Source organism: Dama dama, chromosome 18 (genome assembly GCF_033118175.1).
Source record: "Dama dama isolate Ldn47 chromosome 18, ASM3311817v1, whole genome shotgun sequence".
NCBI classification, from domain to species: Eukaryota; Metazoa; Chordata; class Mammalia; order Artiodactyla; family Cervidae; genus Dama; species Dama dama.
Window position 1 is genome coordinate 99,037,595 of NC_083698.1, and position 18,982 is coordinate 99,056,576.

At 36.8% G+C, this 18,982-nt stretch overlaps 1 protein-coding gene across 2 annotated transcripts in view; it reads right to left on the reverse strand.

Annotated features, from left to right (window-relative positions):
* Window positions 1–4,115: 4,115 nt before the first annotated feature.
* The window catches only part of BRAF (B-Raf proto-oncogene, serine/threonine kinase), a 158,697-nt gene continuing 143,830 nt past the window's right edge, over window positions 4,116–18,982 (reverse strand). For both annotated transcript variants that reach the window (XM_061165935.1, XM_061165934.1), the window contains 2 exons: window positions 16,107–16,260; window positions 4,116–10,102 (listed from right to left, as the gene is read on the reverse strand). In XM_061165935.1, coding sequence (XP_061021918.1) covers window positions 10,080–10,102; window positions 16,107–16,260 — 177 coding nt within the window. In that variant the 3' untranslated portion in view covers window positions 4,116–10,079. The remainder of the gene's footprint in view (window positions 10,103–16,106; window positions 16,261–18,982) is intronic.

Below are 18,982 nucleotides of genomic sequence, written 5' to 3' on the forward strand. Positions count from 1 at the left end.
TGTAGGTCTGAGTGAGGCGGACAGTGTAAAGCTTTGTGAGCAAGACCTGCCTGCTCTGCTCTTAAGTCATTTTATGCCGAGAGAGAGAGAGAGAGAGAGAGAGAGAGAGAGTGTGTGTACACATACATAATAGGAAAGTTTTATGAAAACTTACATGTTATATTTTCTTTCTTATTCTATTCTACATTTAAACGGTTGATTGAGACTGATTTTACTACCCACTAATGGGTTTCAGTTTGCAGTTTGGAAAATTGGCATAGTGAAGAACTCAGGCCCTGTAGCCAGACTTACTGGGTCTGACTCCTAGCTCTGGTCATTTATTTATGGAATGCCTGCTGGGAGTTTGGACAGATTACTTGTTTGAACTTTGCCTCAATGCCCTCATTTGTAAAATGGATTAAGTAGATTCAATGAATTTGCACATAAGCCATCAGAACTACATCTGGCAGGAAGGAAATAACCTAAATGGAAGCAACTGTTATTTCCAAATCATTGGGTCTAAACTAAGCTTACAGTGACCCGTGAATCCTAGTTTGATTTTTATAAATAAGCCTCCACATGGAGACAACTGTAAACATATTTCAGCAGATGCAGAGCCACCCCTCTCCTTTGCCTAAAGCAAGACAAACATTTAGGATGGTTTTTCCTTCCTAGTGAGTGGCTAAAAGAACAAAGTTAGTTTTAGGCTGTGACCTGGTAGATGGAGAGTTGTACCTTCATAAATGGAAAGGTAGGCAGTGAAAGAATTGATGGCAACAGAAAATATCAAGTGTTAAAATTTAACACACAAGTTTACCCAGTTTCCTATGGAAACTTGAATGTAAGTAACGCAATTACCTAATAAAGTTGTGAGGCGTGGAGGTACTGTGGAAGGAATGCTTGTTGTGCGTCTTCCGGGAATTACAGATGTCCTCTTGGTCCCACCTGCCTCTGGAACTAGTCTGTGGAAGAGGCAGACCCCGGTGCCTGTTGCCACCATCTCATCGGGAGCCTCAGAGGACGGCAGTGCATAGTGGAGGAGACGGGAGCTGTCTGAGCCGGTACTGGCCTGCCTCAGTACTCGGCCTTGACCTTCTATCTCCTGCATGAGCAGTGGGCTTGTTGACTGGAGGAGACAGAAGAGCAAGTGGCACAGTCTCCTTCTCTAGCTACAAATTCAGTATCATGGAGTCAACACCAATTTTATATCCAAATCTCGCTAGAGCCATCACAACCACGAAGTGTGCATGTGTGTTAAGTTGCTTCAGTCCTGGCCGACTCTGTGACTTCATGGACTGTAGCCCGCCAGGCTCCTCTGTCCATGGAATTCTCCAGGCAAGAATACTGGAGTGGGTTGTGGGTTGCTATTTCAGTCACCAGGGGATCTTCCCCACCGAGGGATTGAACCAGCATCTCTTCAGTATCCTGCATTGGCCGGCAGGTTCTTTACCACTAGCACCACCTGGGAAGCAAGTATTTAGCAGTGATCTTGGAAACCTACTTATTGACATAGTAGTGATCTTGGAAACCAAAGTCCTGACTTTTTAGTCCTGGCTGCATGAATCTAGCCAAGTCATCCCTGGGGATTCATATTTACTAGCTGACGAGGGGACCATGCAATCCTTAAGATTGAGCCACAAAAACTTCTTTGGTGGGGAGAGGACCACGCCACATGGCTTGTGGGATCTTAGTTCCCTCACCAGTGATCGAAACCTCACCCCTTGCAGTGGAAGCATGGAATCCTAACCACAGGGCTGCCAGGGAATTTCCTAGACCATGTAATCTTCAAGAGCTCTTTTGGCTCTTAATATTTCACAAGTCTAGGAGAACTACATAGCCTAGGTAGTAGGCTCAAACTTTATCAAACCCCTGACAAAATTTAAGAAAAGCTAGTATGGTATGCTTCTTTATAATAATAGAATTTTATCACAATAATTAAAGGATTCATAATTCTGGACTAGATTTTAAGGAAAACTAGAACAATGCATTAAGAAGTGAATCCACAGTTACACTCCATCATGTATGAAGGTTACTTAAAAGTTAGCTTCTGTTATGTGGTATTACAGCGTTACATTTTTCAGATGAGAGAACTGCAGTTCAGAGAAAATACTTGTCTCACTAGCATTTTATTATTCATTGGAGGGGCACAAAGATCAGAAACCAGGTTCCTCAAACATGTGCCATCTTGAAGACTTTTCTGTTTATATTGTTCTCAGACACAGGGTTTCCCGGTAACGTTTTAGAATTATTTCTCTCTTCTGGAAACTTTGCCTGGTAATATCACATAGCGTTGATGATATTCTAGGTGTCTTTCAAACTTCATGAGATAAAATGTATAAAGTCAAGGTACCAGCATTAAAATGGGAAGTATAAAACATGAATGCATAGTTTCAAATACATATATTTCTGTCTACAGCCTGTGTTCCTATAGAAAATACATCTTTGGAAGTTGTGTCAAAAAAAATCTGAAAGGTACCATTCACAGTTCAGAAGAGGGAACTTCTCCAGACAGACTACTACTTGTACGACTCAATTATAGCACACTCTTCAGCTGAGCCACTGGAAGGGGGACAGTCATATCACATCACATCACACAGTACTTGAGGATCATCACCAACATCAGACAAAAACTGTCACTTCTACAAGAGGGTAACTGGTGCAAAGTACCAAGTATTTATCTTGACAACTTACTTTAAATGTATTTCTCATATAAATACCTTTTGCCCACCAAGCAGTAATTGAAATATATACATAAAATTTCATTACATATGAAACAATGTACACTTCTCAAGTCCCTCCACTGCCTGAAAGAACTGTCAAAACCCTACGTCCATTACTGAATGTGACAGTGCTAGAAAAATAATTGTCTTCATAAAGACTTCTCCATGCAGTCAATCTTTATTATAGCAGTATTCGCATATTCACATCAAGTACATAGAACTTTTTTTGCCTTTTATATAGTACAGAGTTTTTAAATAACTTTACACAAATAAATTTCAATCTGAATTTCAGCTATCTTTTTTATTTAATTCTCCATGCGTTCTATCCAAACTGAACAATATTTTCCATTGTACAAATTTACATGAGAAAAAACTCCAAAGTACAAATGAAAGGACCTGAGCAGGAAAGAGAACTCAAGAAGTATCAAGAAGTGGGGATGGGGAAAAATTGAAAAAAATAAAAATAAAAAACTTCAAGCAAACATTGAGGATTAAGGGACAAGGAGACATCATCCATTTGACTGAAAATAAATGTCTTTCTTATGAATTGAAAAATAAGCTTTAAAAATAAGTTACTCCTTTGTAATTTTTGCAAAGCAGGTACAGAGAGGTCTGTGGACAATTAAAAACCATCTTTTCACTGGGCACACTCCAGACTCCATGAAAACCTTTTCAATGCTTGAGCAGAACTGAAGTGAATAAAACCCAAACCTTTGGCAGCAAGAGAGGAGAGGGATGTGAACATGCATCACCGTAAGGTCTGGTGTAAACCAGGGCCATTAACTCGGCGCGGTTAAGACATGAAGGAGTTCCCTTTCCTCTCTTATAGAAGAACTGTCCTCAAGCTAAGCGTAAGTGAAAAGGTGGGGAGGCGGGATTTCCTTTTTCTTGGTCCAAACCAAAGAGCAATCATAACTAATAAATAGAATTCAAAGGGACATATGTTAAACAGTTAATTTCAATCTCATGGTTGTACACTCCTGTTTTAGAAGAAACAGTAATTGCTGAGCAAGGAAAAGGGTTAGAGTGTGTACAACCAATGAACGAGCTACGTCACTGTGACAGTCCTTCAAATCAGGTGATAGGAAGGCCAAGCTGAGACTATGACCTGTGGCATGGCCTAAGGAAACACAGAGGACCCAACAAATGCATTTTCAAATGAAGGAGGGAAAATTTATAGCATACACACACACACACACACACACACACACACACACACATCCCTGTATGTAAACTAACATAACATGAAGATAAATAAGACGTAAAGGTTAGCCATTTATGTTGGTAATTAACATGACTAAAAAGGCATATGTTTATATAGCTGGTTTTAATCAGCTATGGGAACAGAGGCAAATGTATTAGGAAGGAATGATTTTCTTTTAAAAACCCGTTCACAGCTTAGAATAAAAAGCACACTTATTGCACTCTTACATTTTATTTCAGGTAATTACAGTTTATTATATCCCACCCTCACATCAATTTTTCCCTACCCTAGACTTATTCCCATACCTTCCCCCCTCCCATTTTGGTCCATTTTGTCTACATTTGTGCCTAGTCTGTGAGCTTTGTTGCTTATGCTAGTCTGAGGTTTCTTTCTATGTGACATATACTGTCAAAACACAAGTAGGTTAAAAAGGCTTAACACACAAATGTAACACAGTAATTTTCAAAACAAAGCCAACTGACTAAGCAACTTACTCCTAACTCGCATCTCCATTCCTGTAAACAGAACACTTCCTCTGCTCTATCTCTTAAGTGAATTTCACACCCGATTCCCTACCTAGATTCTGCGATGAGAACCAGACACCTGTGGGTGATGGACAACGTGCTCAGCCTGCCAGAAGCAGCAGATGGTCTGCACATAGCTTTTTTTTTTTCATACCAACATGAATAAACGTATTTTAGCTGTTTTCAATGAGTACTTCATAAATCTACAGAAGTCTTAAGGAAAAAAGCATCACAAAAAAACCCCAGATATACTCACTGGCTGTGTCCTCATGCACAACTGGCTATATTATATCATTGCAATTAGTCAAAACTGCTAAATAAACATTTTAATGAAACTGACTTAGTAATTAATAAAACTACACTGACACTTAGGTAAAGGGGTTCAAAAGGTAAAAAAAAAAAAAAAAGTATTACAAAAACAACAGCCGAACTTGTGAAAGCTGAAATAAAAGATTCACTCAATCACTTTTTTTGAGGTAGAGACTAACCACCCCTAAGCATTTTAAAATAAACCACGGTTACCTTAAGATTTTAGAACTTATGTTTCTATCCTCTTCTACCTTAAAAATACCTGATAGAAACTGCTAATTACCATAACTGGCAAAATTTAGGACTGAAACTCAATTTAAATGTCTTTCCAAATGGAAGTGAAAACTGATTAAGAACAACAAAACAAAGCTTACTCTCTAGTGTACTGATGAAACAAAAATCTTACCAGAGCTAGCAACATGGAACATGAGTACATTGGCCACTTTATTCTCCTCGGGCCAATATACAGTCATGCAGAGATGCTACTGCACTCCTCGGGTGCTCAACAACCTATGGGTGTTAGTAACACACCTTGGTGGAAACGTCTAGAGAACTCGCTGAAGCCTTTCTTGAGGGTGGCGAGGAATCAAGATACAAGAAGCACACCATGAAGTGTGTCCAGTTCACAGCCGCCCACCAGGTCGTTAGCTAGTCTGCTGTCCTCTCAGAGAGGATCCCCTGGAAGCCCCCACCTGGCCCTCAGAGCATTTCTGAACAGCACAAGCAGGACAGTCCCACTGAATCTGCAAATGAGTCCTGAGCGGCAAGTTTATGTTTCAGTCTCTGGAAACTCAGTGTCTAGGTCGGCAGCAGTACTCTGGGAACCAGAAAATCAAATTCTGTCCTGTACCTTAATTTCTCCCTTCTCACTAGTTAATACATACGATTGCTGCCCAGCACACAGTACTTCAGCCCCAAACTACAGCAATTTAAAATGTCCGTCACACATTTCTGTTATATAAAAGTTCCATGCTTTGAAGAACCTATGGGAGTAGAAAAAGTTTCTCTAGAAATGTCACTGAATTGTGATTTCAACCTATTTGCTCTATGTGATAAATATATCTGACTACACTAGGGATTATGTGCTTTAAAAAAATAATTTTGTTCACTGAAAATTTACTTGTGTTTTCTCTCATTTTTTAAATGTGATTTTGGCTATAAACACTTTAGTGCATTTATCTTTGCAGTCTAAATTGCACACTAAAAAATATTAACACAGCTGAGTTAGACCAGGGTGGCTGCTCTCTTCACAAATCACTGATTTCTGCTAAAATTTTAGCTTTTTTTTTTTTATTGCATCATGAAGGCACAGTAAGATCATTTGGCAAATTGTCAAGGTATTTTTCTAGCGCCTTACCTACACCATTTCAATGTGTGACTTGTAACCTATTTGCTGTTTATACTCACAGTAAACTTCCTGTGTCTGGCTGTGGTTTGTCTGTTTGGTTTGTTTTGCTTGTTAATAGCCTAATAGTTGGAATCACTAGTTTCAAAGTGCTGATATTCTAGTACTCCCAATGCCGGTTTGGACAAAGAAGAGAATCTTGAAAAATGGGTCATCATTCTACCCTCTTAACTGGGCAGTATCTCAATAGGAAAATCTGTGCATGTGATGAAGTTGTGGCTAACTCATTATGAAAATGTACTGTCTTGCTAAAAGCCTACCGAAAATTAAAATTATATCTGTTAGTCAAGTGTTACCATTAACTATATAATTTCATGCAATCGATTTAAGGTTAAGATTCTGATACGTACCCCTAAAACAGATTCTGGCACCACTTTCAACAACATTCAGATACTCTGAGCTACATTTTTCAGTATTACTGCTTAAATGTATAATGCCCTTTAGGACAAAAGGAGAGTGCTCAAATACAAGTATACATAAAAGTTAAAATCTTAGATCATCTTCATGTTCTAGAGCTCCTGACTTTTCATATCTTAAAATAAATAACTATTCATTACCTCATTCTGAGGAGGTAGTTTTTGAAGAGGTCACCTGAACCCTGCAATGTGTTTCAAACTAAAACTAAATGAGGTGTGCACAGGGCTGGAGAGGTGAATGTACAGGAGGGGCAGGTGAGATCTGAGGAGGGGCGTGCAGCAGCTCTAACATTGCCCAATGAGGAAAAGATAACATTGTGTGACAAAGAGCCGTGACCGCATCAAATGACAATCTAGGAAATATTTACAAAGTTTCAGGTTGACAGTGCTGAAGTCTTGAATTCTTTATTACTACACAATGCTCTTTGCCAACACTGACATAAATATAACATCTATCCTAAAGTATATGGGATTTTATCTGCTAGCGTGCCCCAGCATGTCCTACCAGATCTCAAACACAATCAAGGACTGGATGTTAAGGAACCAGAATTTGACAGCTAGACAGAATCCTCTTTTAAGGTGCACATAAGTACAAATGATCACATTGTATTTTCTATTCACAAATCCCTTTTATAAATTGCTTTTTGGTCAATATTATTTCAGTGGTAAAAGTTTAGATCCTAGACTAATTTAAAGATGAAAAAGTCCATCAGTAATACTATGTATTTTAAAATAATCTTCTTATGGTTGCTCTGAGATTTTTCAGAAGGCATAACCTTTCCTTATATACACTACAGAAGGCACTGCAGCCGCCTTACAGGAAAGACATAAGTACAGCCTCACAAGCTTGTCAGGGAAGCAGTCACATCCTATCCACACAAACTACTCATAAAGTGCTCTGCACAACGAAGAGTTCCTCCTTGTATTTTCTTTTTTTTTTCTCCTTGTATTTTCTTAGGAGCTCAACATGCCTATCTGTAGTCTAAGTATCAAGAAAAAAAAAAAGGCATACAAAACTCAGGGGAAATTCCTTTTCCGTCTCATTTGTAAACTAGAGAAAAAAGAATCTGATGGAGAAAAGAAGAAAAAAGGAAAGCTAAAATTTTGTTATTTTTTGAGGGCACTATACAAATCTCTCAACACCCTGAGCCTGGCTTCTGGGCACAGATTCATTTGAGATCAAATCTATTTCCCTTTTTCAAATCAGATAGCAATCTATTCTAAAACAGAAAGGGAAGAAGAAAGCGTTATCACCTTGAATTGTGAAAATGCCAGCACTAAGCTTCCTCCATAACCAGCTCCTCCTGGGCAGTTTCTGCCCGGCTGAGGGAGGGGGCCCTGCCTGAGAGCTCCTGGCTCTTCCCAACCACGGAAAAGGTAACACGAGCATGTTCATGTTCAAAAGCATCTATGGGGACAAATTTACAAAGAAAAATAGACACTGCTTTTAAAAGAGAGGCAGTATTATGCACACAGATGCTCTTTAAATCAGCATGAATCATTTTTACAATTTCTGAAATTTGTAGGATCTTGCTCTACTCACCAAAGACTTAAGACCTCATTGTTTTTCAAACTCATTAATAACTTCAGGATTATTTTCCACTTTACTGGGACAATCTTTTATAAATCCATGGAATTTTCAGTAGGCCCTCCTCTGAATGTAGGTATTGTAGCAAAAATAATGTAACAGCAGTAAGCTTTAGTAGGCTGAAAGACAGCAGGGCAATTTACAGTCTGAAAACTTCAAATAATTTCTAATTCCCTGATTTGTAAGTTCTGCCTAATATTGTTCAGGTCCTTTACTACATAGCTTGGCTGGGCTGGGTACATTTGATTTGATTTACATTCCTAAATCATGATAAGAGAGTCTATATTCATGGTAAGGGAGGTATTGACCAGGAACACATCCAAAGTCTGTTTCTTTGCTACTACTGTGATTTATGCCACACTTTAGTAAAGGCTGAGGGAGGTTATGATTAGGTTATATTCTCCATTTATAAAGATAAAGAAGAAGGTTCTTAATTATTCCACAGCAGTTCTTTACTGATGTTAATCTTTACATATCCTCCCTCAGTCCCAATACACCTAAAACTGCTCTATTCTCTGCCTGGGGAACTCAGCTGCCAAATTAACCAACCTTTTGAAGATCAGGCTTGGGAAAAAAGGAAGGAGGAGAATGAATGAAGATACCACCATTTTTATTTGAGGTTGCATATTCTAGATAAAAGACTAAGAAGATGTAGGATGTAGTGTAGAAGTAAGTTGGAAGAAACAATGAGATATTTAGTAAAGATGTTAGTGTGGATCCAGCAAGTACCATTAATTTAAAAATTATAAATATTTGTCATTAAGCTAAGACTCCCCATATATTTAGGTAGAGAAAAGGGTAATGATCTTTCTTTAAAAGCTGCTTATGTAACAAAAATACAATTTTCCAGGATATATAATTCTAGTGGGAAGTAATATTATTTTATTCCAATTCAATCTGAAAATTATTTTTTTAATAAAAATATAATAGAAGAAACTCAGAAATTAAAACTTGTACCTTACATTTAAATTACATAAATGTCTCACATTCAAAACTGTTATCAAGCAGTTTTGTAGGCTTTTAATTAGATACAGGCATTTTGTGCCCTGGACAAAGTAGCCACTTAAGTACTTGGTGACTGACTGGAAGAGCTTAGGAGGAAGATAGCAATTGTATTTTCCTGAGAACTTGCTACATGGTGGAGAAAAAAAAATCCCCAAACACTTGTCTTCATTGCTGGACCCAATGGGAAAAGAAGGCAACGCGCGCCGCTTCCAGCCGGCCCGCCAGGCAGGGAGCCGCGTGAGCAAGGAAGCCAAGGCCAGAGCCCCAGCAGCCCAGGAAAAAGATGCAGCATTCCCTTTCCTCCACACCCAAACCGACCTCCTCACCTCTCACCCTCCTTTTAAATAAAGTAGCTTCATTTTGGTAAAAATTTGTCAAGGACTGAACATGCACCACACAGGAAGGGCATGCTGCATTTTTGTTCCATCCCTCAGAAATGAACCGGTGGTGGCCAGGGGAAAGGGTTCCACAACACAATCCCAGAACAGGAAAGAGAACGAGGCTTGGTGATTGCGACTGCCCCATCAGACGATCAGCCACATACTGATCTGGTGGTTAGAAGGGCAAAGTTGACTGGCAGACTTCCCAGAGCAAATCTCCCAAGCTGTAGCAGCGGTTTCTTTCCATCATGCCTGACCATCAAAAGGTCAGAACTCAGGGTCTCTCCTCTTTCTTCCTGGGAGTGGGCAGACTTGTATACACGTGGTATTTGTGGTGAAGAAGAAGCACTGGCAGCAGAGAATTCTGGTTCCTAAAACATTCTTCCCTCTCTTGTTGGATGGGAAATTTCCTTCTGTTCCATACCAGCTTATGCACTGAAAACTTTTATCTTTAAAAAGAGTTGAGGAACAGAACTGTGTTTTGATGTTAACAAATTGTACGAACACAAGACTTAAGAAATAAGAGTAGATGCTGTCATGATGGTGTGGCTACTTGAAGGCTGCAAATTCTCCTGTAGAGGGAGAACAAGAGCTAATTTTAAAAAAGTTATCTCAAATAGCCTAGAGATGCAGAAAAGCCTCGCTGAAACCTCACTGAAAGGTGACTAGCTATGTATTACAGATCTAGCAATGACAGGCAAAAATGGTCAAAAGCATGAAAGAAGCCAACTTACACAATACTACATTAAATCTGCAGATAATCCCCCAGTTGGGTTTTACATGCTATGATTCTAATCAAGCTATAAGCAGTTCAAATGAACAAAACTTCTCAGACACCAATGGTAAAATAATAAGGTTGATTTGTAGAATACTTTCCCCCCAAATTATCAACACATTTTCATTATTATAATGCAACTATTAGGAAGGAAGAAGGAGGAATTAATCTCCTTTTGTAAAAGATAAAATTTATAGGTCAAATAATATATCCACATTACACATTTGACTGAAGGAAAGAAAATTCAGACCTCTCCCATTTGTAGTTCATTTTACCTTTTAAACTATCAAAAAATTACATATAGGCACATGTCAATGAACATCATTCTCAGCATACAAATTTTAAATCGCAAAGACCCTTTGAGGTATTATACTCTTTTAAGCTTACTGAATTTGGGGGCTTCAAGACGTTATTTTTCACCAACTATTTTGTCCATACCTTCTACTCGAAACTAGAGATAGGTTCCTCTTATTAATTACACCATAGTTCATTCTGGAAGTTGGCTAGTAACTGACAACTATCACAATTTAGTCAGCCTTAACATCATTTTTCAGTAACAGCAACTTCTGATAAGGATCCAAGCAATCACTTATATGAATACACTATTTAAATGAAGAATAATCTATCCGTTTTTAGATAGTTTTTTTGCTACTGATTTCAACTGGTTACTAGAGAACACTGGCATGTCCCAACAAACAACAGATTGCTAATGACTGGCTGACAGAATCCTCCGATTGTATGCTGATAATATTAGCAACTATTCTATTGTCTATTATAGTATACCAGGTGACTCCCTGAATACTTTAAACACATTTGTACTGCATCTGAGCCACATAACAACTCTATGAAGTGGGTGCTATTACTTCTTAATTTACTGGGGTTAATTTACTTCTTAAAGCTGGGGTTTAAAGTGGTTAAGTAACTTGTCCAAAATTTCACAGCCAGAAAATGGCAGACCTGGAATGCATAGCCAGGCACTGATTCCAAAGTCCAAGGTCTTAACAATGAACATATTTTCAATAATGAATTTTCAATAATGAATAATCTGTTTTTCCATTCTGAATACTACTACTAACTGGAACTGCAGATAGTATTATTGTCTCTTTCCATTTAAGGATTCCTTTTAACAAACAATTAACCAAGGTATTTATTGTAAGTCAAAAGATCAAGGAAGGGTAAAAGATTTTTTAAAGTTAAAAGAACTGGGGAGTTTGGCACTGACTGGAAAAAAAGCCAAATTACTAAAACCTTGGAAAGCAAAACATTTAAAGTAAAACCATAAGAGGCTATTACGTAAACAGGGACTCTAGAAATATATAAACATTCTTATTACCTTTGCTTATGGTTTTAAGGTTGCTATTTTTTTTTCAGAACTATTCTGATACATTTCTCTTTTTTTTTTGATACATTTCTTAAAAGTAATTTTCAACAGTCTTATGAGCAGTCACCATATCCAGCAGAATCTAAAACTCCTCAAAGGAAGCCAATGTGAAAACAGGATTTGCTTAACAGAAATCTTTATAAAAAATGGCTAGAATTCATCTTTTAAGTAAGAGAATATCAGAAAATGATAAACTCTAAGCTCAATTGTATATACCATGTTAAAAATAACTTAAAAAAAAAACTTCAGATGTTTCCTACTCATTATTATAATTTGAACAGCATTCTACTTGACAAACTTAAATATTAGCCTTAAAAATAAAATGACACAACCCCCGCAAAGCACAAAATCTTACTAACAAACTTCAAATCAAATAACAATAAAGCAAACTAAAGATCATGCTACCAGAATCTACTGCTTCTAATGGAACAGTTGTTGATTTCATCATCAGACTTTAGATTGGGGGTGGAGGGTGTGGGGAGGGGATGACAAAAAGAACTCATAATTTAGGAATTTCTCTGGTGGTCTAGGGGTTAAGATTTCACCTTTCAATGCAGCGCGTGTGAGTGTGGTCCCTGGTTGGGGAGCTAAGATCCCATATGCCTCTTGGCCGAAAAACCAAAACATTAAAAAAACAAAAAAAGAACTCATAGTTTAGGTATCAATAAAACTCCTTCTACATGTCTTTGAAATCACAGACAATTTAAGAAAAGACAGAGGTAACAGACAATAGATATGATTTTGGGAAAACAAACCTTTTTTCTTGCTTATTCTTCCCTGCATACCAGGAAATCTCTAAATCCCAACTTCTACTCTATTTTATTTGCTGTAAGAGCCAAATCTGCTTCTGTGAAGTTATTTAAAATGAAACATCTAGATACTCTGACTTTTTAAAAAATCTCAGTATATTAATTTAATTATTAGCCAAAAATCAATCAGAGGTCAAAATGAAACTTTTTAAAAACCTCCTTTCGGGATGAGAATAACCTAAGCTCTATTTTCCATTTGATTTTATTTAGGAAAAGGGCAGAGAACACTTGGGAAGACCCCAAGATTTCAGACACCTCAAATATCAAGTATTTGTTTATTTGAAAGCTAAGGACTTTACTAACTAGTTTTAAGATATTACTAAATGATCACCCTTAATTTCAGAGTTAAATGTATTTCAGTGACTGTTACACATATAATTTGATAAAAATTTCTTAAACATAAAATAGTCTAGGAAAAATCTAATGTTATTTTGTATACAAATATATCCCTGTTTTAGATGTAGAGGGGCAGTCATTTGAAACAAGAGTAAGTCCCATTCCTTCTTTGTGGTGACCTTTCAGGCAGTTTATAAAAAATGAGGAGCATCCTGGCACTGCCACACTGAACTTTAAAACTCTTAGAGAGATAATCACAGAAAAGGCGCTGCAGAAGTGCTTGATGCTCGTCAAGTGAGTCTGTAACTGGCCAAGTGTTTCTGTCATGAAATGTTTTCATAATACTTTAAAAAAAGGATAGATGATTTCCTTACATTTAGACTGATCCACTTGGCCAAAAGGCCAGATAAGCTACTGTGTTAAATAGTCACTACTTTAGAGAGAATGAGTTTAACTACTTGCTTAGGATTTAAATGGCTGGTACAACAATACAGTAATATTTGAAAATAAACAAACCTGAAGTATTTTATTTAAATGCTGTGATCCCTAAATTACTTAAAATGAAGAAGACAAACCTCATTCCTTATCACTGACTAGTAAACTTTTAAAATGTAAAACATTTTATAAAATGGCTGCCTTCTGAAGAAGGAAATCAATCAACTTTAATGAAAATATCCGAGGGTACAGGTTTTAGGAAAGAAGCTGTCAGTTGCAAGAGAGTGAACGTCTGTCCTTCTGTTTCAATTCCTTAGTCAAAAAAATTAACTCTACATATGGTTAGGAAAATGTTTTTCTTGTTTGAAGAACAAACACATCTAAAACTCAGTATCAAACAAACAGCAACAACAGAAAGGAAAACTACCATGTATCATTCTAATGCTTCATACTTCTCTGGATCCATGTTATTTAAATATTTCACCTGCTACATTTTTAATGTTCTCCCAATAACATTTCCAGTGGGCCCAATTTGGAAAGAAGAGGATTACTATGCAACCCTGTGAAGGCATGTTCAAATGTCAAGGGATGGTATAATGAGTATTCCGAGCAGTTCTAAGAGTTTAGCAATGCCCTCTGGCAAATGAGACTGGTATAGGAAGGAAGGAAAAGAGTCAAAAGCAGAGGTTGAGCGCTGGCTGGGTGGTGTTGGTGTGGGGGTAGTGCTGGGGGGAAAAAGAGGGTGAACAAAGACAGGAAGATAAAAGTGAATAAACTATGCTGGGAAATTATAAAAGAGCTCTATCAATAAAAAGATCCTTTGACTCTTGCCCAAACCTTTGAACATTCCACAGACCAAAGTCAATTTTGTAAAAACTTTGCTAGCTACATGTTTGCTGTTCAATTCATGAATAAATAAAACCCAGACTAATAGTTACTAATAATCGCATCTTTAGTGTCACTGGAAAATTTAGAAATTGTGAATTTTGATGTTTTTGAATAAGTTACATTCTTTTACGATTTTCTTATTCTCATTTTTTAAAATACAAGAAATGTTCTTTTTCACTACTCTTCCTAAACTAAAAGTTATGAATAGATTTTTAAAAGCATGAATGGTATTTTTTATCTTAAGCTACCCAAATGAAGGGCAAAAATTATGTCAAACTTATCAGTGAGTGATTTCCCTGGATAAAATCTAACTTACTTAAAGAAATAAAATATTTCAAAATTTTATTTATGGTGTGTGTTATCTGTGGTACTTAGAGACTAAACTATTATTAGTGTAAAGTCTTCCCAATTTTCTCCTTTATTTTCAAGAACGGCATTTATGCAGAAACTATCTGTGTGCCGCTGAATAACCTTGAACTGTCAGCTATAATGAAAATCATCACAAATCCAAACTGAGTAAATGAAAGTGTATTTAAGAAGCTGGCTTTGGTCCCTAGGCTGACTCTGAAGTTGAAATAGCAATGCTGCTTCTCTCACTTTGATTCCCAGTAAAGACTCTTGATTCACAGTAAGAATATACTGACTGCCACATTAGTTATTTTTTTTTTATACAAGAAAGTGGGAGTCCTAGAAAGCACTAAACATACTAATTACACTGGGGAATCAAAAAAGAAAATAGCATTCATTCATAACAAGTGGACTCCTGTTGGGCAAAGAACATAAGGAGGAAAGATATTTTACAAGACACATGGATAAGGTGATTGCTAACAGGTATCATGAGAGGTGAGTATAATCTAAGGCAATAATAATTTTAAAAAAATCAATTCCTTAGTTGTTTGGCAACCACAGTTATCCAAAAGAAAACAAACCAACCTACAAGTTCTCAGAGAATTCTTCTGTGCTTTTTGGAAGGAAGAGGAGGCAATACTTTTGTCAGCAAATTTGACTCCTATAATGTGTGAAAGTGAAAGTGAAGTCGTGTCCCACTCGTTGCGACCCCGTGGACTGTAGCCCACCAGGCTTCTCCGTCCATGGGATTCTCCAGGCAAGAATACTGGAGTGGGTTGCCAGTTCCTTCTCCAGGGGATCTTCCTGACCCAGGGATCGAACCCAGGTCTCTTGCATTGCAGGCAGACGCTTTAACCTCTGAGCCACCAGGGAAGCCCCTATAATGTGTAAGACATCCTTAATATATAAGGAAATATTAACTAAAAACCCAAAGTTAAACTATGTTACTCATGTCAAACATGCCACTCCTCAGTAATATCTTTGGTTACCTATACCGATTATTTAGACTGCTGTAAAGGAATGAAGAAAAATTGTATTTTCTAAATTATTACAAAAAGATATAGTTATAAGAAAAAATATTAATAAAAATAAGCTTATTCCATTCTAGTGATTCCTAATTAGACCTGGTCAGTTTACCTTCACTAACACAGCCTAACTCACCATCAGTTTCCCACCTGGCAACACACACACAAAGAGAGTGCTATTCTTGGAGCCCCTAAGAGATGCGGGCTAGCTAATAGCAAAAGGTAGGTGAGGAAAATTTAACTAAAGGTTAATGATTAGACTAACCAAGTAAACAAAACAAACTTGGAATGGGAAGTAAAGCCTCTGGAAAAGGTACTGTAAATTTCCAGCAATGTCTGCTAATTAAAAAAAAAAAACATTCAATGTTGAAAATCTAATGCTAACCATGGGTTTTACACTGGGGAAAAAACTATATCCAGATTTTAAAAACATCCATGTTCTTTTGTTCACCTTTAAAGAAAAAGAAAATCCTATTCAATTTAACAAATATATAAGCAAACATATGTTCACTTTCTTTTGTCCCTACCCTCCTAAACGCTGTCACTCACTCAGTTTGTTTCAGTGAACAGGAAACGTACCATATCCCCCTGCCTGAATGGGTGTTTTTGGAGAAGCACAAGCATATAGACTAAAATCCTCTGTTTGGAAGCCAGCCCGATTCAAGGAGGGTTCTGATGCACTGCGGTGAATTTTTGGCAATGAGCGGGCCAGAAGCTCAATAGAGGCGAGAATCTAAAAAAAGATAAAAAAAGGAAAGAAAGAACGAAAATGTAGATGGTGTTAATCTTTAAGAGTCCCATTATACTTTATAAGAAAGTGTATGAAATCCTACATTGTTTTTACTGTAATCCCAAATGCCTAGAACATACTAAAGAAACATACTTTTCCTTTAAAAGAAGAGAAAATTATCTATTACATCTTTTAATCTCTATAAACTGAATGAGAAAAGAAACCTGTAGTTAGTTTTTATTTACATCTTATAATTTTTAGATCATTTGCCAGCCTTGGAATAGTAAACAACAAAAAATTTAAAATCAATTATATACCTATTTCTCACAGACCACAAGTCCCTTTTGGGAAGAAGATGGAGCATAAATAATTAAAGCACTATATGACTTCATAAACAGAACCATTAGAGCAACTCATTCTTTAAAGAGATTTAGTAATGGGAAATATCTTTCACACATATAATTAAAGATAGGGCCCCAATGACCCTAGTGCCACAGGAGTGAGAAGTGACAGATGATGACCCATGAGTAAAAAAAAAAGACAAGAAAACTCTACAAATAGACACCAATAAACAAAATGTAGAAATTCAGCACATTTTTAAGGCACAAAGAAACAGGTTATGACTCCTGAAGGCATACAGCATGATAACACATGAAACATACATATAAAGAGCTTGGCACAATGCCTGGCATATAGAAAGTACTTAATAAAACTTTAGCAGCCGCTGTTATTACTACTATGATTATATACTATACAGTAGTATTATACACATTATATACTACATTATTATTATTTTTCTGAGCTACCAAAAGTTTTTTTTAAAGTTAAACGAAATCTGTATAATGATTAGTATAAGAAGGCAAAGAAGTAAGCGTTGTTACAAAAATTTTAAAACTATAACACACAAATACAAATTCAAATAATACAGAAAAGTATAAATCGTACCTTCCAGGGGTAACCACTGTTAAAGAGTCTATACTTTCTTCTGGACCTTTCCTATGCATAAACATGCACATATGAAAACAGAGCCCAGCCCCACCCTCACCACCATTTAAAATGGTATCACACTACACATTTTTCGGCATTCTTTCTTTTCCCCTCACTGATATCTAAGCCATCTACAGAGACACCTTGATCTTTATGTCTTTAATTTTTCCTATTACAGTTAACAATCTAGTATCTATCTGGATACTTGGAAGCAGATTCTGTAGCATAGAGTAGATTTCTGGGAGTGGAATTACCAGAGCAAAAGGTGTATGTATTTTTAAGTTTATGGAGTCTACCAAATCCTTTCAAAAGGTCAAACCACTTTACATCCCTACCAAAAAAATTTAAAAGAAATGCTCTTCCTCACTTCCCAACATTGTTCCCAATGCTGAATATATTGTTAATCTGAGAGACAAAAATAAAAATGCATTTCACAGTTGTGACTCTGTATTTTACTGATTATCACTGAATTCTTAACATCTAGTGCCAAGTTCATTCACCATTTGCATTTCTTTTGTGAATCACTAGTGCATATTTTTTGTTCACTTTCTGATTACCTTTACTTATGGATCTGTATAACATAATCACTCTTTATTATACATGCTACAATTTTTTTCCTCAGCGTTTATCTTTCAATATTGTTTTTACTATACAGAGATGTAAAATGTTTAATGTCATACCTGCTAATCTTTTCCCTGATAACTTCTGAATTTTGTCTCCTGCTTAGGAAGCCTTTCCTACCTTAAGGTTGTAAAAATCATGTTATAGTTTTGTTTTTTACATGTAAACCTTTAGCCATCTGAAATTTGTGTGTGTATGGTGGGAAGAGAGATCTTATAATGAAAATGTGAAAAAAGTACTTAAAGTGACAGTGTTTAATAATCTGGAATATTCATATATGGACTTCATTTTCTAATACCATGAAAAGAGTAAAATATTATTTATGTTTAGAAATATGACCATTTTGTCCCTTTTAATACCACCTGAAAAGTAAGCCTAAGGATATAATCTGTATTATTAATGTACATCAACCACGTTAAGCAGGGGGGCCTCGCACCTGGGATGTGAAACGAGAACATGGTGCAGAGCCCTGTTGACACCGGCCAACAACACTGGTCGTTTACTTCAACAGTCATAAGCGAGTGGTTTCCTAGGTTTAAAAAACCCCAACTCTTCCTCAAAGCAATAGCAATGTAGAAGTCCAATTTGTAAAACAAATCTACCCACCCAGCCCTTCAGCCTTCCCTCCCTGCTCTGGGTCAAGAGAGACTGGTTAAAAGCATAAATTCTATCTTTAATTCTTTAGTTGGGAATAAAAGACTCACACATTCCTATAACACTGACTTCCAAGAAACCTAGCTAGGACTGGGTACTCAAAGGTGTTTAGATTCACAAAAGACCAAGTCAGTAATTCTGGTAGCTGAATTATGGAAGTCAGCACTTCCCACGTGAAATCTGGACTGACTCGCTGAAACATTTATACAGCATATGATGAATTTCCGAGGTATTATAAAACACTGAATTTTTATGACTGTACCTACTACAGCTAAACTTCCTAAGCTTGTTCAGGTACTTAGTTCCAGTTCATGAGGCTTATGAAAAATTATTAACTTAAGGCTGTTAGCCCTCCCACTTGAAAACAATCTGTGGAAAGTTTCCAAGAGTTAGAGAACGGCAGACAACACCAAGAGCTGCCTTCTCTTTTTGCCCCAGGTAAAAATGCCTCTTCAGATAACCT